This window comes from Dermacentor silvarum, chromosome 1, assembly GCF_013339745.2.
Source record: "Dermacentor silvarum isolate Dsil-2018 chromosome 1, BIME_Dsil_1.4, whole genome shotgun sequence".
NCBI lineage: Eukaryota > Metazoa > Arthropoda > Arachnida > Ixodida > Ixodidae > Dermacentor > Dermacentor silvarum.
Genome location: NC_051154.1, coordinates 382918270 through 382940890, shown reverse-complemented (window position 1 = coordinate 382940890; position 22621 = coordinate 382918270). Strand labels below are relative to the sequence as shown.

At 46.7% G+C, this 22621-nt stretch overlaps 1 protein-coding gene across 4 annotated transcripts in view; it reads left to right on the top strand.

Annotated features, from left to right (window-relative positions):
- Window positions 1-22621, top strand: part of LOC119437503 (aspartate--tRNA ligase, mitochondrial-like) — a 133806-nt gene that overhangs the window by 32502 nt on the left and 78683 nt on the right. For all 4 annotated transcript variants that reach the window (XR_007465123.1, XM_037704512.2, XM_037704511.2 and 1 more), the window contains exons 6-8: window positions 8941-9064; window positions 12099-12145; window positions 22491-22562. Coding sequence is in view for 3 of the 4 variants with exons in the window: in XM_037704512.2 (XP_037560440.1) it covers window positions 8941-9064; window positions 12099-12145; window positions 22491-22562 (243 nt within the window). In the remaining variant the exon portion in view is untranslated. The remainder of the gene's footprint in view (window positions 1-8940; window positions 9065-12098; window positions 12146-22490; window positions 22563-22621) is intronic.

Below are 22621 nucleotides of genomic sequence, written 5' to 3'. Positions count from 1 at the left end.
TATTGATCACTCATTAGTTGAGCTTTTCGGCAAAGCTTTTGGCTGTATAATGGCATAGTTTCATTGTGGTATGGAATTAATGGGGTCAAGAAAATGTCACATACAGTCAAATCTCAATGTACTGAATCTCAGTTTGAATGAGGTCTCCAATTCAACAAGCTTCCATTTTTTTTTTTCATTTAGCAGTCTTGCATCCATTTATTTAGAAAGATGCATTTTCTTACGGGATTTATTGATAGTGTCCACGTACATGGCATGCATGTATGTAGACCTCCTGTGGCATAAAAAAAATTTAAAAATAAATGTCATTGCTTAAAAAAAGCAAGTTATTGTTATCACTTTTATGAGCCTTTGCTTACGTAAAACACCAAGTGGAGCTTGGCATGTGTTGTACTGGTATGGAAACTGCACTGTGCACACTCCATTCTTGCTTTATGAATATACTTCCAAACCTGTCAGCAGCCAACAGATAAACACCTACCGGAAGTGGGCGTACAAGAACCTCTGTGACATCAGCAGGAAAGCATTGAGAATGGGTACCGTAGCCGTTTATCCAACCACTGAAAGAAAAAAAAAGGATAAATAGTGGAAGCATCCTACTTTTATAAAAAAAGCCAGAGATAAGTGTGTACTGTAAGTACGCCCTCTCTTGCATTGTCAGAAAAGAGATAGCCTTTTTGCATGAAACCTTGCAATTCTTGTACCAGTGTATACGTGGCTTGTTCTAAGCAGGCAATAAAAGGCTGGCATTCTTTAAAATAAAAATTTAGTTGGCAGCCAGAGTTCGTCTTGTGGTGCGTTTTTTTCTTTGTCTCCTCATTTCAATTGTGCTGTATTGGCTTGTATTGTAAACAAGCAAAATGGCGATCGAGCATTGGTGTGCTGTGATGATGATAATCAGTACTACGCATGTCACCGTCTAATAGCAGCGCTAGGTGCAGTGCATGCTGAAGCTCTCTGCTGCACACGCCAGTACTTTTAATGCGGTTATCATTACTAGAACTTCTTGTTGAATTTTGCTCGTATATGCTCCCCGAGAAGAATGCTATGCACCAGGACTGTTCTAGGAACCAGGGAAGTAATTTTGATGGCTGAAACATAGAAACCTTGACTGAATGAAATTCATAGTTTCACATAGTGTTCCCCCGCAAGTACAACTTCGTTATATTAAGATTTGTCTGTATTTGATGTGAGTATGAAAGTGGGAACTAGTGAAGCACACAGTTGGTGCGAACTTTCTTAACGTGCCTAGACCATCAAAATGAAAAACAGTTTTCTTTCTTTTGTCAGAGTTGCATGTACCCTGCCATGTTTTGCACACTTTTCCGCCTTGTTTTTTTTTTTTTCTCGTTTGAACGGTACTCATAGCTGTGCACTGCAATCGTGCGCAATGGTGCCCACCATGCTCTACCCGTCATTACACCGAGATTGTATGTCAACAGGACATCAAGATCACGTGACGGAGCCCATCTCCAAGCCCATAGTATCGGTTTGTGCTCCTAGCAGGCATGAGACGACATAGCTTTTGCTTTTGACAGAGATGCTGCTTAGTCATTAATGGAGTCGGCCCAGTAGCCATCTTGTTTACTCTTTCATAGGCCTAAGGAAGAAGTGCCGATTGTCCTGAACAGTTCCAGAAAACAAGGCAGGCAGCTTTTCAAGCAGAACTGTGGGCTCCCATCTGCATCTTAGAAGCAACATTATTATTTTATTTACCAGGTTTACATACTGTTTCAGAAAAAGTGCTCCAGGACCTCTTTATGTATCTTCCTGTGTACATGGTGCTTCTATGGAAATCTGTAGAAGTGGAGTGATTTGGATGTGTTTACATGGCTAGACATGGCCATTGCAAGGTGCAAGAGTAAAGACTGGCAGAAAACATGTCACACTGAAACATTATTAAAGGGGGACGTGGTAATTAAACATATGATGACTTATTTATTAACCAAACTTCATAAAAGTTGGCATGCTTGTTTAGTTTCTTCTCCTGATTCTAAAAATGCAGTTATTTTTTCTGTAGGCTCATTATTTTGTTACATAATTACAAAAACAATGTATTTTGTTCTTACTGCAATAGACAAATAACGGCTGCATAAAGATAGACAAATGACATATGGACCAATAGCAGAAAGCACAAGCTTCACAACATAGGAAGCACTTTTATGATTGCATCAATATTTTCTACGTTATAGTACAATGAACTCCATTGTTTTGAACATGGCCATGCATTAGTCACCCAAAAGACAAATCTAAAAAACTTTAAACAAAGAAACTTGAAAAACTGCTTCCTATGTTGGGTGCTCCAAACATCTAGCTTCATGCTGCAAAAAAATTAATATTATATCTATGATAGCTACTGATATATCACAGTAAATGTCTTGCGGGATGTGCAAAATTAGTATTTCGAGAAAATCAAGAAAACAAACAAATGTCACATTTAAGCTTGGGGGGGACATGGGTTATTGAGATAACTTTGTTATTTCTTGATGAAATCTGATAAAACTGTATATGCTCATTCAGTTTTTTTGTGTTGAGTTTAAATATCCAGTTATATTTTGCATATACATAGTAGTTGCTGAGATAATTAATAATTACCTTCTATTGTTTAATGATACAATTAAAACTGACTTGCTAAATCGAAAGTTGTAAAATAAAAACATATAGTTGGATACTACAGTGCATAAGGATAGCAACACTGCAAGCAGATTAGAAATTGAACAATAATTGGTCATTTTACAGCTCATTGAAGTCATGTGTTCACAGTATTAATAATAAGAGCAAATGTAATGTAAATAAAAATTTTGGGAGTTGAAAATTAAAAATATGCTCTCAGCTTGCCTTCCCAACAAATTTAGCTTTGTGCTGCAAAAAAAATAATAGCTCTAGCTGTCCTAGGTCCAAAGATATTGATGCAGCAAACACGTAAAGTGTCCAGAAACTATGTTTTGAGAAAAATGAGAAAAAAAACTTTACTCAGTGCAATACACTAAGGCCTATTTGTGTGTTTACATTCAGAATTGACTAGTAAGCCCCGTAGTGAATCTGCTTGCAGCACTTCAGGCATAATGCATTTAGCTTCATCTAGCAAAATAAAAAAAAATAAAAAAATAAAATGGTGTTTGTTGATAACCGACGCACCGCATTTCGTGCGCTGCGAGATTGGTCATAAGGGATGGGTTGCACATTTGGTCGATGCCGCGTCAGCGTAGATCGCGCACAAGATGAATATTTTTAATTGAAATAAATGTCATTGCCATTTGCCAATTACCGGGGCTCGTGTGTCGTGTACAGTGAGATAGTTCACGGGGAACGGCGTGCACGTTTGGCCGCTGCTGAGGCGCGCCGAACTCCGCGCCGCCGACGTGGCATCGCTGCAGATTGCACACGAGATGACTATCTCTAAGGCGAGACCCCTGTCCCGTTCACCTTTGCCCACTGCGGCACCGCAGCCTGCGCTTTACACAAGACAGTAGAGCATTTATAGAATCGAAGCTTACGATAACGAAGCGCGTCTCCAGTTAGCGCATCCGAGCCAGCCGCGGCGGCATCAGCATGGCGGCTTCAGGGTGAGCGAGAAAATGCGATTTTCGTTTGGTAGCCGGCATAAAAGCAGCCTTGCAGTTTTTTCTTGAGTTTTCTTCACCTGCTTCAAATCATCAGGCTGCAGTAATTGTGCTGGAATGCCGCATGAACACAGGCCGCTGCCAGAACTGCTTTCATCTGCTAAGCCTATTTCGCAGTCACGGGGGGAGGCTTCGGTGTCGCTCGGCACGGCGGAGCACATCTTTCAAAGCTACTGCACACTTTCGAAAGTTTAACACCCCTCGTTCCTTCCGTTCGCGGCATCTAGCAAACCGAATTTGACATCGTTTCGTGCCGAGTTTCGCATGCCTGAGTGGCCCGAGCAGACGACGGCGAAAATCTACCAATGGCATGGCGTGCTTACGGTAACGTGTCTCAGTCGACGAATGGAATTGCGCATCGGCACAACTTTTTTGTGGGCTTTTTCTCTGTAGCCATTCAGTGCACAGAGTAGCGGTGGCGCGAAAACTAAATGAGAAGAGTGGCTTTTTCAAACAAGACCAAGATGGCTGCAATCGGGAACTTAGAACGGCAACTGCGCATCACGGAAAAATGAGGTTTTTTTCGCGTTCATCAGTAAAAATGCAGCACGCCGACGTGATACAAAACGTCATTACCACCAAAATATTGATCCAAGATGCGTGAAAATTTTGAGATAATGCATCAGACACTGTAGAATTCAAAAATAACGTTTTCAAAAAAGCAATTTTTCCGCGATTTTTCGGTCTCGAAGACCCGTGTTCCCCCTTAAGGATCTGTAGAAACACACCAGCTCCTATGGGCTCGCAGTATTTGTAAGGCACAGCCTACAATGCAAAATGTGAGTCTTCGTGCGAGGCATTTATTTGCATGTGCTACACAAGAACATAAGAATAATTATGCTGCGTTCCAATGCTGATACAGTAAAAGCTCGTTAATTCGAATTTCACGGGGACACTTAACGAGTTCGAATTAACCGAAATTCGAACTAACGAAAGTGATTAAAGAAAGCCACATCTGATGACAAAAAAAAAGGTAGAGCACCTCTAGGTACATTTATTTGCAAAAAAAGTCCGTAATGGTTTTCTGCTTTTTGCCTCTGAAAGCGATTGCTGCCGCTTTATCTTCCAGAGCTCGAATGAGCCAGAAAGCATCGTCTTCGCCTTCTTCGAAACTGAAGAAAAGCCGGGCGTGATTTAGTCCGTCCATCGCCTGTGCCAACGAAGGTCGTACCGGTGTTTCACCAACATCATCATCTTCATCAATCGCGTCGTCATCGTCCACGGCTGGGTTTTCGTCTTCGCCGACGACTTGGGCGATGATTTCATCATCGGTCACGGCACTGCACACCGCCGCGCAGTTGTCGACATACACGTAATTGCCGAAGTCCACATCGCCGAGCACCTCCCGTACATGAACCGGAGCGCGGACGTCCTCTTCAACTTCATTTGCGTCTGCGTTAAGGGCTCCGAAACCACAGTGCCGGAAACAATTTTCAATTGTTTCTGTGGTTACCTGATTCCAGGCACGCACAAGCATGTGCAGGGCTGTGAGCAGAGTGACAGTGTAGCTCTTCTCATTATCGGAGCACAGGAGCAACTTCTCGAGAACATGGCGTCTATAAAAGCTTTTCAAAACTTTTATAATGCCCTGATCCATAGGCTGAAGAGCCGCAGTGGTGTTAGTCGGAAGAAAAACCAGCTCAATGGCTCTCAACTCGACTTCCACCTTGTGCGCCGAGCAGTTGTCGACGTGGAGGAGAATCTGCCTCTTGCCGAGCTCAAATTTTCGGTCGAGTTTCCTCAGCCACTGCTTGAAAAGCTCGCCCGTCATCCAGGCCTTATTTGCTGCATAGTCGGCCGGCAGCGTGCGAATGTTCTTAAAACATCGAGGCTTTTGCGACTTCCCTATCACAAATAGGGGGAGCTTCTCGGTTCCAGTCATATTGGCCCCGAGCAACACCGTCACCCGCTCTTTGCAACGTTTGCCGCCTGCGCACACGTCCCCCTTGTAGGTGATCGTTTTGTCCGGCAAGAGTTTAAAAAACAAGGCGGTCTCGTCGGCATTAAAAATATCGGATGGTGCGTACCTGTTCAGGTGGTCTAGTAGCGCACCATTCCGCCACACGGTGCAGGTTTCCACGTCTACGGCTTTGGCTTCGCCACACACACGGCGGAAAACGAGGTCGTGTCTGTCCCTGAAGCGGTGAAACCACCCGTCCGAAGCGGCGAAGTCGGAGACATTCAGACGTAGCGCGAAATCAGCCGCCTTCGCTACAATGATGGGGCCACTCAATGGGATATCCTGGCTCCGTTTTTCCTTAATCCATGCGAGCAACGCTGCCTCCAGGTCCGGGTGCTTTGCTGTACGAATTCTCTTCCGATCCTTGGCGAAAGTTTCAGCCGCGTATGAGTCCTCAATAGTCTTCTTATTGCGGATGTAGGTCGACAGCGTGCTTCTCGGTATACCGTGCTTTTTGGCAATTTCATTCTTACTCTGCCCCCCTGCATCCACTTCCCGCAGAATTTACACTTTTTCCTTCAACGTTTTGGCACGGTATTTTCTACGCGACGACATAGCGGCACGCGAGCAGTGTCGGTCTGCGACGGACGCGTACAGAACAAAAGAGAGGCTTAGAAGTTAGACGTTGCGATTGCACTGGCGACGGAGAGAATGGCCGATTTCGGGGTTGCCACCGAACGCACTGCGTATCCCGCTGTCCATGACGATGCGGCAGAGCATTTGCGAATAAACGCAAGTGCTGCCCCCTAAAAACACGCGATGATGATAGTGTATGTCGCGCCATCTGTCGCTTAACAGCAGAGACTGCGAGCTGGCTACAGCGGCGCGCAGTTCGAATTATCCGTGGCGGGCCGGATTAGCATTCGAAATAACGAGCTTTTCAATACATGGGGCTCTATGGAGCATGGCCGGACTGTGCCACTTAGTTCGAATTATTTGAAAATTCGAATTAACGAGGTGCAAATTAACGAGCTTTTACTGTAATAGGGCAAGGGCACTTGTTTAGATGGGCGTGTGGCACTATGATGTTTTTGCATTAGCCGTTTAGTGCTTCTATCTTTTATCCACGTGGCACAAAAAAAAACTAATGCAAGTGCTGTGCTGTCTTCTTGTCCTTCAATTTGTGTCGCACTGCAGTTAAAAGATAAAAGCCTATGAAATCTGACAAATTTTCAATAATACTACGTGAGGTGCTTGCAGTTCTAACACAGCGAGGGTAATGACTTCTTTTGGTGCTGAAAGGAGGATCTGTTTGTCCAGTTGGTAGCTTATGACATTTGTCAGCCATGTTGCTGTACCACATGGAGAGAGATGACTCACATCTTTGTTTCATTGGTGAGCTTCATCTAAAGAATTCACGAAAGCAGTGGCTTCTTCGTAGTATTTTATTATCATTACTTTGTGATAACTTTTTTTTATTCCCTGCCTTCCTTATTCTCATACATGTGTCATGAAACACTGTCCTAGCTGCCAGTCTCTTAGCACCATCTTGTAGCTGTGTCAACACAAGTGGGATGTTCTGACAGAGCACCAAATACATGGACTGCTGAGGTAGTGAAACATTGCAAGTGTCTGTTTGCCCTGGCCATCAGCTTGCTGTGTTGAATGCTAAGCCACATAACAAGAACAAGATTCTAAGAACAGTCTATTCTTTCTTTTGCATAGCTTGCCACATGGCATATTATGTTTAAATAAATCAGTGCAAGCCCTTGTGATCAAATTGCAGAAGTGCCTTCTGGAACTTTATTTCCATAATTAACTGCTCATAGTGTGCAGGTTAGTATGCCCTTAGTTTGGCACCTCTAAGCACTTTATCTCATTTTGCTTTTCCCTTGGACACAGATGGCAAGCATTCGCTGTAGATGTAGGGGTAGATCACTTAAAGCACTTCACAGGGTTATCAGGCGCTGGGCCCCAGTCCCAGGTTATGGAACGGGTAAGAGCCACTCCTGCCCGAAGTCTCTGGTAGGAGACGTCCTTCACCTTAAGGGAGATTGCTATGAAGGGAGCGGACACAGGGAGTGAGATTACAAGATAATCCTTGTGCCTTTTTCTCAGGTATTTCTCGCAGCACAAGTCTGGCTTTTGTGCGTACAGTCAAACCTCGTTAATACGTTTAAACATAGTCGCGAAATTCCCCACCCAGCCCCCATTGAACCTCACGTATTGGCTGACCGCTTAAACCGTAGTCGCTCATTGCCCACGAAACGGTTAGTGCGTACTATTTTTATTTCTTATCTACCCGCACAGGCACAAGATCGGCAAAATCTCATGTGCGCAGACGTTCAATTCTCGAGTTGCGACGCCCGACGACAGCCGCCAGCGATAGTGAACTTAAAACGTGGCCACCATGACGTTTTCCTGCTCATGCAGCTGTCGCCGATTTCCATGCACAAAAGCATGGCCTTTGAGATTAGCTCCCGCCGGTAGGAGGTGCGAGTTCGCTGTCGCCGTCGAATCCAATTGAAGTAGTAACCTCGCAGAAGACATTTTATTGCAAAGCGCATTTCTGCCATCACCGTGGACGTCGCTTTGAGGTTCTGTATGAACAGTCCAAACACGGCGCTATCGTCGCCGCACGCCGTATGCTGTATGTGCGAGTGAAAGCTTGCGAGGTGTTCTGTAGGTCAGCCGCCTATCTCGCACGCGCATGAGGGAGAAAGGCGGGGCGGAAGCGCGCTGCTTCCGCCCCGGCGAGAAAGAGAGGGGTTTACTTCGGCAGCGGCCGCCATATCTTGAAAGCGATCTGCTGCGTGGAAAAAGTGCACGCCCGCATGGGCCTCATCTTCAAACCGATCTGCAGACAAAGTGCAACTAGCGTTGGTAGTTTCGTATGCACTGTGCTTTCGACGTCTAGTGCACGTTGAAGCGAGAGATGGCACGCTCGCTGCTGCTGCTGTACCTCCTCACTCGGCGTTCTGACAGCGAATTTCTGCGGTTATCGAGCGAGATGTGTTTGTTCACCAGTGCACGCGTTACAGCGTGATTGTTAATTTAGTTAGTAAACGTGGCCTCATGGGCAAAGTGGCTCGCGGCCTTATCTAGTTCAAAGATGCCGTCGTCGCGGCAAGACCACTACGGCGGCAAGTGAAGATTACCGATTTTTTGCTGCCTACGCACAAATAAAGCCCGTCTGAGTGCGTGTGTTAGAGAGCATGGTGATGTAGTTCTTTTCTGGCCGGTAAGTAGCCGCTAAACTGGCATTAGCGGTTAATTCATACATCGTTTAGTGTGTACCTAAACGTTGTGCCCAGCCAACTATGTATTAATGAGGTTTGTACTGTCTTGGCAGTCAGTGACAAGATGTCGATGCCTGCTGCAGGCAGCTGTGTCACCCCAACTGTGTCCCTCTTGCAGAAGCGGGAACCATTGCGGCTGCGCTACCGCTACCTGGACCTGCGCTCTTCGGAGATGCAGCAGCACCTGCGCTTTCGCTCAGATCTCATTCTGCGCATGCGTCAGTTCCTGGCACAGCAGTGCGGTATGGCACCCACTATGTTTCACATGGGGAAGGGTAGTCAGGATTGCCTGCCTCTAATTGCAGCTGCTTGTAACGTAAGTGTGAGTTGTTTAAATGTTTGTGCATTCAAAATGGAAAGCCAAGTGACTGTGCATATCCGACCATCAAACAATCTAAATGTGCTTACATGTACTGACACGGCAAGCACAAAAATAAGCAAGGAAGACAAGGCACACACATGCACTGTAGTATTTTGCCACTAATCTGAAAATCAAGGGTTTGATTTTAGTGTTTTGTTCCTTGTGCCATGCCAGGGATTAGCAACATTCACATAATGGTTAACAATATGCTTTTACCTAGTTATGGGCACGTTACCAGCAAAAAATAAGTGTTGCAGTCTGATTTACCTGGAGCAGAACGAAAGCCCTCTTATAGTTACAAGTTTCAACGACATAACTTGTTCCAGTTACTGCAAACGAATAAAATCATCATTTTTCTGTTAGTGTAAGAAAATCATTAACGTGTGACAAACACAAACAATATCATGGAGTCAAATTGACAGCTGTTCAAATCTGAAATGCAACGTTTAATAAAACTACATATTCCCACTATAAAAATAACCGAACGGACACACTCTCCATGGTTCAATACAACTTTGAAAAGATTGAGCAACAAGAAAAAAATGCCTATTTCACTCAGCTAAAGCTTTGGGTTCTTCCTTGGATTCTTCATTAGCATGGCAAAAGTGTCATCGGCCACAAAGCATTATAACTCACTTAGAGCCATAGCTACAGAAAATTTCTTTTACATTACACTGTCCTCGATGTTACATAGCGATTGAAAACGTTTCTAGCGAACCATCAACCCTCATCAGGAGAATGTCATTTCACTTTGTGATATGATGACTATTATTTCGGAAAGTGAAGTCGCTGATGTCCTAAGCAGGACATTCTCTGGTTTTTACTAACAAATCCACTGATAGCATGCCCGACATCTTACCATACACGAATACCTAAATGAATAACATTATGTTTGACCCGCCTAGCATTGTTAAGTTAATTGATTCGTAAAAAAATTTGTTGTCAAGCGCTGTTTATTTAATCAATGCTACGGTACTAAAAACACTAACCATCATTCTTTCCAAAATTTTCCAGCCAATCTCTTGATGTGGGTACTTTACCTGTCGACTGTCACATTGGCAAAGTAATCCCAGTTTTAAAAAAAGGTACAAAGTCTTCTCTCAAAAACTATCGCCCTATTTCAATCACAAGTGTATGCTCCAAATTAATAGAACATCTCATTTTTTCTAGTGTTGCAAAATTTTTATCGTCCATCAGCTTTTTTCATCCTAACCAACGCGGCTTCCGTAAAGGTAATTCCTGCGAGACACGGCTCGCTTTATTCTCGCACGACATTCACTCATCCCTTGATATAACATAGAAGGGTAGTTTGCTGGGCGAGTTGGTAATGCATCATTCACTTAGGCAGCTCGAAATAACAGACGGAGGGAAAGAAAACACAAACACAGTGCAGACTATCAACTGAGGATTTAATGAAAAAACAGACAGATACATAGATGCGCTGACACAACATGTGGTCCCAAGGAAAAGTTAGAAAAGCTTTTTAGCTCCTACGTCACTTAGTGGTGGGCATCCATGTAACCTAACTCAGCGTCGTGCAGTGCAATGGACGACCTCGCGACACACGTTTCACCCGATTTGCTTATAAAAAAATGGCTCTTCTATTTCTCGTGCCACTTTGTCTTTGATTCTCGAGAGTACCCTTGTTCCATGAAACTTAAGTGTGCAGCCGCTTTCCGTACAATGTAATGACAAGTTTGAACATGGCTGTTCCCTCAAAGAAGCTCTGTGGTCCATTACTCTGCTATTCAGACGACGAGCCGTTTGTCCGACATAATAGTTCCCACAAGATAATGGAACTTTATACACAACACCTTTTCCGCACTCGACCAAACTTTCGCGGTGCTTGATGGTGCACCCACAAATGCTTTGGCCTTTGCCATCCAGCTTCTTGTTCACTGCCGTGCATAGCTTGCCAAGCTTGTTGTTCGCCGAAAAAAACATGTTACACCCACCGAACCTAGCCCCCCCTTTTGTGAGGCGATGGAACACACCGTGAACTTGGGGAATGCTGGCAATCGGCTTGTTTTTATTATTTATGTCTAGCTCCAAAGGTGAAAAAACTTTAGAGCCTTTGGAGCCAGACATAAATGTCTGGCTCCAAAGGCTCTAAAGGTGAAAGGTTCTACCTTTCGTAGAACCTTTTCACCCAAGAAAGCCAAGTGGTCCTCAGGAAATCGTGAAAGCTTGAGTTGCTGAACTTGCGTTACAAAACTTAAAGTTAAGGGGAGGTGGCCTCTTGGGTGAGAGGGTTCTACGAAAGGTCAAGGTGGGAGCTAGAGGTTTGGAGCCAGACAGAAATAATAAAAAGAAGCCGATTGTTAGCATTCCTTATGTTCACGGTGTGTCCTATCGCCTGGTTAGCAGTAATGCATTACTAGGGACTATTTAAGGCCCAACACTGCTTTTCAACACTTCAGTTGCATTGAAACATGAACAAAAGAAAAAAAATTAAGGCATAGATTATCATTTTTGCACTTCCTGAAGACCAGTGTTGTTGACTTCCAGTGATGTTCAGCTGCTTGTCATCTTTCGACTGCCTGCAGGCTTCAGAATTTGTACAGTAGAAAAAAGAAAAATTCAATGTCAATTATGGAACTTGCTGAACATTGTCATTACAGCTGTAAAAGTACCCAGTGTTTTGTTGTGTTTGGTTGAGATGGTGACACTTTTTATGTGCTGTAGATAACAAATTTTCTGTGAACTGCAATTCTCTAAATGCAAAGCTGTGATGTTATTAAAGCTACTGGAAGATTCTTTGGTAGGGGTCTTTGGATTGTGACTTCTGCATTACTAAAGCACTGCAAAAGCAGTTCACTTATTGTTTTTTTATTCTTCTCACACATTAAAAAGGAAAGTGACTAGTACTTCCGAATTTTTTCCCTATATTAAAATTTCTTTAATTTTTTTCACAGGTTTTGTAGAAGTGGAGACACCAACATTGTTCAAGAGAACTCCTGGAGTAAGTGCCATGGATTCACTTGTTCACTGTACGTCATAAGCAGGGCTGTCATGCAACAAAACTGAACTTGCATATTGATCTGTTCGGCAGCTTTTAAAGATTGTTCATTTTACTCGGGCATTTTTTTTTGCATTATCTGCTGATTCTAATGCTCACCCAATTTTTCTCGGTTCAAGTTAAGGAAATAATGTGCAGCCAAAGTGTTAATGTGTTTACTAGAAGAAAAAAAAAGCCTGACAGCAATTTTTGCCATCAGAAAACAAGTGCGGCATTCAGAATGCACCTTCAAGGAACTGAAACTTAAGCGCACCTAATGTTGTCGTCACTGTCAGACAGCCTTTGTCACACTGTCAATGGACCACAACACGTTGCCTTCCATACTGTCTGCTGTGTTTGGTGGTCTACATCAGGGGTTCTCAAGCATGTTCATTCTAGGGAACCCTGCTAAGCTCCATGAAGTTCCAAGGACCCCCCCCCCCCCCCTCCTTTGAATTGACCGAATTGAAATGTCCGAATTGACCGAATGTCGAATCATGTAAGATATCAGGAAAAACGAAAAATGAGTGCTTACTACGTCAACACGGTTTTATTGACTGAATTAATCAGGAAATCTTGTTTCTATTTTGCACAACAGCAATGCGGAAGCTGAAATTCTCATATCGTACTTGATTAGCGCTCGCAACGCTGCCGCGGCGTCTGAGACGCGCTTTTCATTACTGCGCGCACATTCCGATTATTTTTTCACCAGTAAGCTGCTCGCCAACAAATCAGTCGTTCATCGTGATGTAGCCGGTGCTCTTCATCTTCGACAGCTTTGCACCGAGTCAAAGCGAAACTACTGCTACTGCTTGCCGAAACCGCTGCGGACGAAACCGAGGTCACTATCGATGCGAACATGGACGGCGACCTTGAGGTTCTGAATTGGCAGGCGGCCGAAGCATGCACCAAGTCAAAACGAAACTACCATTCTGGACGAAACCACGGTCGCTATCGTCACTATCATGGATGGCGTCTACACAGTTGTGAAGGCACGCAGCCGACGCGCGCACCGAGTGAAAACCAAACTACTGTTTGCCGCAACCGCTGCGGTCTAAATAGGCGGATAGCAAAATCTCGGTTGTCGCAAGGGATTGTGGGGTACGGCGTGTTCTGCTACAACTTCCGGTTTGAGACCACGACGCCGTCTATGCCGCCATCACTTCATGCCCATGCTGCATGCGCTTTGTCTTTTATATACTGCGGAACATTGGTGAAAAACCACGATGCAAGCACCGCTGGGCAGTTGTGGGTGTGAGCTATCGTTCCTTTGTACTTAAGTTGGCGCCCTTAGACTCGTCTATTTTTAGGTGGCAGGCATTTCGTGCCCGTACGTGTTTGTGGACAGTCAACCTAATAAGTAGGTGTTTCTAACGCTTCCCATAACAAACGATGCACTCGATCGCTTCGTCTGCTGTTTTGCCTGCAGCGGTGCCCAGCGCGTGCCATGTCGTCGGCTGCTGTTCTTTTGCAGTCTCCCGTTTTTTTCTCAAGAGACGCATGTCGTGTATAACTGCAGAGACAAAGCACTGATTTAAGTATCTGAAAAGTTCACAAATTATTTTGAGGTTACCTCTCCTCCCTGTTTCGTGCAGCCTGAGTTATGCCTTTTCGTTATGCCGGAATGAAGACGGCGCATAATCAATGGGCTGAGGATCCTTGCTGGGTGCACCTGTCTGTATTTAACTGATTGTTAAAAAGGGGTATTTGTACAACAAAGTTAGTAGATGAAGTTATTCGCCAAAACACTTGCCTGTGACGAAATGATCTTCACATATTCTGGCTCCTACGTTCGGTACCTACAGCACGCCATTCACGGTCGCTCGTTTGACGGCAACTGCCCATTTACGTTTGTGCGCTTCATTCCATGGAAAACGAAGAAGAAAAAGAAATAAACTTTATTTAAAGTGCCAGCATGTTGATTTTAGTAGCCTCAGGTGTCAGCTCGAAGTCCTTGGACTCGGGCGGCATCTTCGCCTTGTCGGACTGCCCAGAGCTGATCTTCCAGCTCCGAACTTCTCAGGGCCACCTCCCAGCGGCGGCGATGCTGACGGAGAAGGTCCCCGGCGGCCCCAGTAGCCGGGGCAACGGCGGGAATGAGCGAGCTCGAGGCTTCCTTTAATCTATTAACGCCTGCCGTTATGGGCGCGTCGCGAACGGCAGCGGTTTCAGTACCGTTGTTGCCGGCACATTCCCAGAGCATGTGTCGCAGCGTTGCTCTGAGTCCGCATGCTTTACAAGCATCCGTCGGATATAAGCTAGGGTAACAGTGGCGTAATGACTGCCGGACTTGGGTAACTGTGTGTTTGTAGTAAGCATAAGTTTATGGCCTCTTTCCTGTTTAATTTAACGTGAGGTGGCGGGAATTTGCGTCTTTTGAGTCTGTAGTGTTGTGTGAGGTCTCTGAACGTGGTCAGGCGATCGCCCCACAGCCATTGTGATTGTTGTTGTTGCAGCGTGTCTGTCGTGGTGTCTCGATCCGGCAGATCCGATGCCCCGCACTCGAGGGCGAATGTGGCGTCCACGTAGTCTGCCATGGCTCGGCGAGTGAGACCTCGAGCTGCGGCGTGGGCCGCCTCGTTGCCCGCGAGCGGGACGTCGGTGTGCGCTGGGGTCCAGAGGAGGAAGACCGTAGAATTTTGTGACATCGAGTCCCCGTCCTTACAGATTGGAGTATGCGGGCCGCTTCCCGCGAGACGCGGCCGCGCGCGAAGCTTCGGACTGCCGCCTGCGAGTCGCTGATCACGTTCGCAGCGTTCGGCACCGTGGCGAGTGCTAAGGCTATCGCGGCTTCTTTTGCCGCCTCCGTGTGTCCCGTGGTCACTGTGGCACTCGCGAGGCATTTGCCCGTGCTGTCTACAACCGCAATCACGTGTGCGCTTCTTCCTTCGCCATATCACGCGGCATCTACGTACACTGCCTCGTTACTGTTACCAAATTTCTTTTGAAGGTCGCTAGCTTGTTTGTTGCGTCGCCAAACGTGATGCGTCGGATGCATGTTCTTGGGAAGCGGCGGGATGATCAGGCGGTCCGATCGGGCGATCAGGCGGACCGAGGCTGGTATCACCGTTTTTTCTCCATGCTCCAACGAAACATTTTTTTCTTCCTTTCACGGAAGAGTTCACGAACCCTAATGCCGAGCAGCCAACCATAACACAATCACATTGCTGAAGCGTGTTTTCTTTGCGAACAGCGGGAAATCGCACTGTAGAAACTGCTGACTAGGCTGAACGAAGCAACAGAAGCCCTAACCCTCGAACCGGAAGTCGCTAGCTGACGACATCGTCATTTTGCTATCAACCTATTGTGGTGGCTATTGATGTGATCATGGATGGCAACTATGCACTTATGAAGGTACGCGGCTAGCCGATAACGCAGTGTTACGCGTGGTGATAAATGCAAAAATAAAGGACACAAATTACACCCAAAGAATTTCGGCTTTGCTGTCAATCAGGTATCACGTACGATTGTTGCTGAGAATAATGGCGATGCGAACTGCGCTGCTTCGTTTTCGGTTGGACGCTAGCCATTTTTGCTCTTTTGCCTCGCGCATATGTGATGCTCCGCGCATTTGTTTTTAAATTTTTCGATGTGTACATCAAGCACATGCTATCAGCACCCACCCTATCTAAGAATGGGAGAAATGCGCATGGTGGTGAGTTATGACCTCCGAGATTCAAGTGCAAAAGCTTATGCGCACTGCCCATTTTCAAAGGTTGGGTGGCTACAAGTTGCTCGCGGATTTATTGCGCAATTTGCGTGTTGCTGTTTCCCACTGTGGTGTGCTTTTTGACACTCGGGCATGGGTAATGGAGGTTCTTTGGATCGAACAGCACCTCGTGCTCGCCATCTTTAGCCACTTGGCGAGCACGGAACCAGGGAAAATTTATAAGTGGCTCGCGGAACGCCGACCAGGGGCCTGCAGAATTCCTGGGTTCCGCGGAACCCACTTTGAGAACCGATGTTCTACATTATTTTAATGAATTTGCAACCACTGTGAACAGGATGTCAGCCTGTGTCTTGACCAACCTAGCCAGCGACCAATCATCCACTGATGCCCATGGGTCTCTCCGGTACACCAAAAACACATTGGCATAGCTCTATTGCCGCTAGTTTCAGCAAGTCACTTTTCTTTGAAATGTGCTTTCATAATGAAAGTGGCTTGCGTCATTACTGACCTACACAAAAACATGTTCTGTCACCACCCTGTGATGGCAGTGGCAAGGACATTGTGCCTCGGCACTATGCTGTTGCCAATGCTGTGAATGCAGGTTTGGTATGATATCCATTTGTAGTGCATAGGCAATTTTTAGGCCAATTTTTTGTTAAGAAAAGGGCACGTTGATGTCGAGTCAATAGGATAGCCATGTGGTTGGCTGCATGCCATGCCGAGTATACTAGTTGTCGTTGGAAACAGAAGAGAATCTTGCTTGGTCAGTGCTTGTGAGGGCACCACCTGGTATTGGCGAGTGCTGAAGGTGTTTACTGCAGAATGGTTCAGGGCTCTGCAGCAGATGTTTCCCTCCAGCTGCCATAGAACATGTGTAGTTTCATTTTTTTAGAACCTTCGCTACTGGGAAAGGCACATTTTTCTTTAAACTCTCTAGGCATCGGTATATTGTAGCAGTGTAGAACGGCGGTGTGTAAGGGCTATCGCTTATTAAAAGCGTGCAGTATGCTTCCAATGGCACTACGCCCTTAGCACGTTGAAACAGATTGGTGGAGATGCTTATCTCAATAGGTCTGGAGGTGATGCTGTGAATAAAGCATGTGACGACCCAGGAGGGAGATTTGCTGGGGCTGGAATAGGAAACCGAGTGCGCAGCGACGTTTTCCCGTGAGACGGTCAAGTGAGTGTTGCAAGGAAGGTGCTGCGACGGGCGGCTCTTTATCGCGTGCGCCTCGCGCCTTTTCTCGTGTACATGGGATCTAGTGGCCACAAGACCTATCATACGATTGCAGTTTGGAGATGTACTGAACATTGGTGCCAAAAGATTGTGTTTTCTGGGAATGTATGAACCGGTAAAAAAGATTCGTAACTGTATGGAGTAATTTTTTGTGTTCTCAATCACGAATGTTTGCTCCGGGAAATCGTTGGTAACGGGATCGTATCAACAAGGTTCTGTAGTGTAGATACAGAATAGCCTCCGTGCAAAATTATGTTTCACAAAAAAAAAAAAGCGGCTGCATTTCCAAAGGTTTGCAAAAGTTTTTTTTTTGCACTGAAACTGAAAAAAAGAAATGCTGTCATTACTGCTCACTAGTAGTGATGCATAACTCGAGTCTTGCGACTTCTCAGCATTACCTCCAAGATTGGATGGCACCTGCGGTTGTCTGCGGCGCACTGAAAAATCTTGGAAGGTACGTGCTGGGACTGTGGTCACACCTGCTAACTACCCGGTGTACGCATTGTGTGCTTAGGTGCCAATTAAAGGCCGCTAATAAGAAAATTGGGCAACTACCAGCCCTGCAGGTTTGCCAAAGTTGCTTCAGTAATACAGTAGAATTTCGTTAATTCGAACTGCCGGTTAATTAGAACTGATGCTCTGGTCCCGTCAAAGTTATGTGTATTCCAATGGGCGAAAACGCCCGGTAATTCGAACGCGCAAGCACTTGCGACGGTTCATTCGAACATACCGCGCTCCAACAATGCTCACAGCACCGCGCCAAATCACTCGGCGGCACCTCCGACCAGCATTGCTCCGACCCCGCCATGGAGGAAATGCTTAAGAGACTCCTCAACGCCGCGCGTGGAGAGAGAAAAAAAAACGAAAAAAAAAATGGAGCCGCGGCGAGTCGTTTGCCTTCTCTCAAATGCCAAGGTAGCCGTTTCGCGCCTCTTCCTCTTCACAACCACATTCTCTCCATCTCTCTCTCGCGCGCCGGAACATGCGTGTACATGCCTCTCCGTCTCAGCCACGTGGAGAAAAATGCGGTGAACCCTTCTACTTTGTGCTTCTATTTTCTCGTCACATGTTAGCCACGGTGCGGCTGCACCACAGAGCGACGCAAGTAACAGCGGAGGCGCACCAGCGCGGTCGTGTCGTCGTTCTTTGTGCTGTGAGGTGCCACTTGTTGGCTAGGCTTCGGAAGGTGCACAATAGTTTGGTTTGCAAGCGTTATGGCCAGCCAGGCCACATGTCGCCCACCAAAGGACCTTAAGGGGGGACGCGGCTTTCGCATCGCGAAAAATGGCTAAAAAATCGATTTTTTGAAAATCACATTTTCAGTTTGTGTAACTCTTATTCTATCTGATTCCGAAATATCATCACTGAAAACCAAGTAGAAGTGCTCTAAAAAAATTGTTATATCAGCCAAGGTGCCGAAAAATTGCCCGGAAATCGCGAAATAACGGCGTTTTTCAAGTCACGATATCTCCGGAACGGCGCAGCCGAGCGCCGCCATCTTGGTCTCGTTGGAAAGCGCATTTCTCCGTCTTCAAATCTGCCACTTCAGCTATCTCCTCCATACAGAAACAAGCACACAAAAAGCAAATGATTGAAGGTCGTGCCGGAGCCACCGATTGGCCGCACCCGCCACGTGACTCCAGCGCGGTTCGCCATTGGTCCGGTGCTCGCTCCGTGATGGCGTCGTCTGCTCCGCTTGTTGCGGTCTCCTCGCGAGCTCCGGGCAGTTTCCATAATCTCGACGAGTGTTAAAGCGGGCGCTACGCGGACATCGCATTAGTGTGGCCGATTCCGTTTTTTGTGGATGTCTCAGACCCGCGGCTAAGCATTCCGAGCATCGGTGACGCGGACTTCGCGACCGAGCTTCGGGCACGGAATGCTCGGACACGTGGCCAAGCCTTTCGCGCGTAGGCGTCTCCGACTCGGCGATGAAGCACATCGCGCGCGGACTTCTCGGATCCTTGCCTAAGCATTTCGCGCGTCGGCACCTCGGACTGTGTGACTAAGCTAATCGAGCATCAACTCGTCGAGCCCGCGGCTAGGCATTTCGCGCGTCGGCACATCGCTCATCGAGTGTCGACTCCTCGGACCCGCGGCTAGGCACTTCGCGCGTCGCCACCTCGAGCGTCGACTCCTCGAGCCCGCGGCTAGGCAATTCGCGTGTCGGCACATCGCTCATCGAGTGTCGACACCTCGAGCGTCTATTCCTCGGACTCGCGGTTAGGCATTTCGCGCGTCGGCACCTCGGACTGCGCGATTGAGCTTACCGAGCGTTTGGACCCGCGACCAGGCATTTCGCGCATCGGCACCTCGGACTGCGGGACTAAGCTCGTCGAGCGTCTATTCCGCGGACCCGCGACGAGGCATTTCGCACATCGGCACCTCGGACCCGCGACTTGGCACATCGCGCGCCGACTCTATTATCGTAATGCCACGATATCTCGTAACAATACCTATCATACCACCCCTTTAATTCATAAAGAGAACCTCATCATGAGCTCTATTCACTAGGCCACTTGGGCTGGCACAGACACCTGGCTGCAGAAGTGAGGCATGATACAAAAGTACAGGCTGGAAAGCACCTAGCAGCTGCATTGCTGCCTATCTATCAGTGGCTCTCCTAACCTCCGTAGCCGTTGTCAATGGAAGATGATTCAGAAGCCTGCTGAGAGCCTTCATTCAGTAACATGGTCGATTCTACCAAAAGAAAACAATGCCTCACTGACTGCACTAGAGGCTGCTATCAATGAGGCAGTCTGCAGATACAACGCTAGAACTACTGTATATTTATGCCCACATAGTTCTGCACCTCACTTGGTTTGAAACCCAGGCACCATGCTCTTTGTAGAGCAGCAGTAAAGAATGCCATACAAACATGAAAAAGGCAGAACGAAGGCTCAGCAGACCAGAGGCCACATGTCCAATAAGCCCCACGTCACAAAACACATCAAAGATTACAACTTTGGTGCGTTTTAGAGAACTGAAGAGAAGGTGCAACTTTGAGAGCCGTTTTCTCAAAACTGTTTTTTCGCCTTTCTGCTCAGTTTCTGGAGCTGATTTCTTCATTACCGTTTAGCCTATTTTGATTCTGTTTTTTTTGTCACGTTCCTTGGACTACAGTGCAGGTCGAGACAGTCTCGCATTTTTATCTTGACTTTAATTTATGGCATGGCTATTCGTTCACCCCGAAAGTGTGCTTGGTGCGAAGGTAACTTGAAAAATGACTATCTAAAAAATTTGTGTTGCGAAAAAAAAAGTAAGACTGTCACGACCTTCAGCACGCATTGAGCTATGTGTCAATACTCAACGAGCCTTCCATCATGTTTTTTAAGCTCCCTAGGCCCTCCAGAAAGTTCAAGAGAGAAAAATTCTGCTCAATAAAATGTTCTCTAGGTATCACTCTGAAACTTTTATGGAAGTATCAGGGAGACATTCTAAACATTTGTGCCAATTTTCATCAAAATCCATGAAGAAATCAGGAAGTTGATTTTCAAAGCCACGTCCCCCCTTAAAGCGAAGGTGGAGATTTTGCACGAAGTTAACAAAGGGACCCTTTGCAGGACAGAAATCGCCAAGAAATATGATATCACGGAGAGCACTCGGTCAACCTACCTTAAGAACAGGGAGTCCATCATCGCTGGATATGAAAAGCAGCAAATAAAATCATCGAGGAAGAGGCTGCGGACATCAGCACATCCCCAGCTTGAAAACGCTCTCGTTATGTGGATCAGACAAGTTCGTAGCCAGAACATCCTACTCAATGGGCCGTTAATTGCAGCCAAGGTGAGGTAGTTCGCAACAAAGATGTCTGTTGAAGACTTCTCAGCATCGGACGGATGGCTGGCACGATTCAAGGAACGCCACGGGCTCACTTTTAAGACTTAACGGCGAGAAGGTGCACATCGACACAGCCGCATACGGAGAATGGCTCTCTGGGGAGCTGAAGGATCGCCTTGCCTCCTACTCGCTCGACGACGCCTTTAACGCGAATGAGACGGCGCTGTACTACAAACTGCTCCCCAACAAGACGATCACTTTTCAAGGCGACGATTGTGCTGACGCAAAAAAAAGCAAGGAGAGACTTACGGTGATGGTGTGCGCAAATGCGACGGGCACGGAGCATTGCCGGTTGCTCGTAATACTGCAAAGCGGCTAAGCCTCGTTGCTTCAAAGGCTTGAAGACCCTCCCCATTGACTATGTTGCCAACAAGAAGGCATGGATGACCATGAATATTTTTTCAGGTTGGGTCCGTGTACTGGACAGAAAGTTCGCCGTGAAAGGCCGGAAAGTCCTTTTCGTGGACAACTGCATGATGCACTGCCAAGTCGAAGGCCTACGTGCAATTCGTTGGACTTTCCTGCCGAAGAACACGACGGCTCTGCTCCAGCCCATGGACATGGGCGTCATCCGGAACTTGAAAACTTTCTACCGCCGACATATCTTGGAAAGGGTGCTGTTGTGCCTCAACAGCGAGAAAGCCTATGTGATCGATCTCCTCGGCGCAGCACACATCGTTGCCACATTGTGGAACTCGATTAGGCCGCAAACCATTGCCAGTTGTTTTCAAAAATATGGTTTCGTTAAACCCGCGGCTAATGGCGATGTAGAGGAGGAGGCTGTGCAGATTTTGTCTGACGACTTCGTCTGCGTGCATGAGAGTGTGAACAGTGTTCTCCCGGATGGCGTGACATTTGAGTTACGTGCAGGTGGACAGCAGTGTTCAGACATCCGGCGTCATCAGTGATGCGGAGATAATTGAGTCTACGTGCCCTCATCAGGCCGCATCTGAGGACCCTTCTGCCTTCAGCGGTGAGGATTCTGATGCCAGCGATGAGATGCCCCCCCTTCACCTAGTGCAACTGAAGCAGCGTCGGCGCTGGACATAGCCGCACGCTACTTCTCTTGCCAGCAGACTGCGAATGCTGGGTTGGAACTGATTTGCAAGCTGCGTGCGATGTTTATTGAGTCGCTGCAAGACAAACGTGTGCAGGCGTGCATAACCGATTACTTCTGCTAGTGACGGGTGTTCTGTAACTTGTACATGCGTGTGAATAAATCTTTTGAAACTTTACCTCGCGTGTTGGCTCAGTGCACATGTGCCACTGCAGGTAAGCCCTATATTCAGTTAGCTTTCATTAATTCGAACTTCTTTTAATTGGAACAGATTTTCGGGCCCCTTCGAGTTCGAATTATCGAGATTCGACTCTATATACTATACTCATTTATTACTTATGTATCCAAACTGAAATTTTGTTGCTGCTGGCTTTTAAAAAGTGTCATGCTTGGTAGTATGTCTCACTGCAGGCCAATTAGCTGTGGTGCTAGCAGGAGTCGAGCGTTACTTGGCGGGTGGCAAGATCAGCAGCCTGCCATTGCTTATGTTTGTGTTCTGTTTGTGCAGGGTGCCCAGGAGTATGTAGTGCCCACTCGATTCCCCGGCCAGTTCTACGCACTTGTCCAGAGCCCGCAGCAGGTAGAGAATGGTGGGGGCTCAAGGCCATTTCCTCCTATGCTCGGCTATTCGCACTTGCT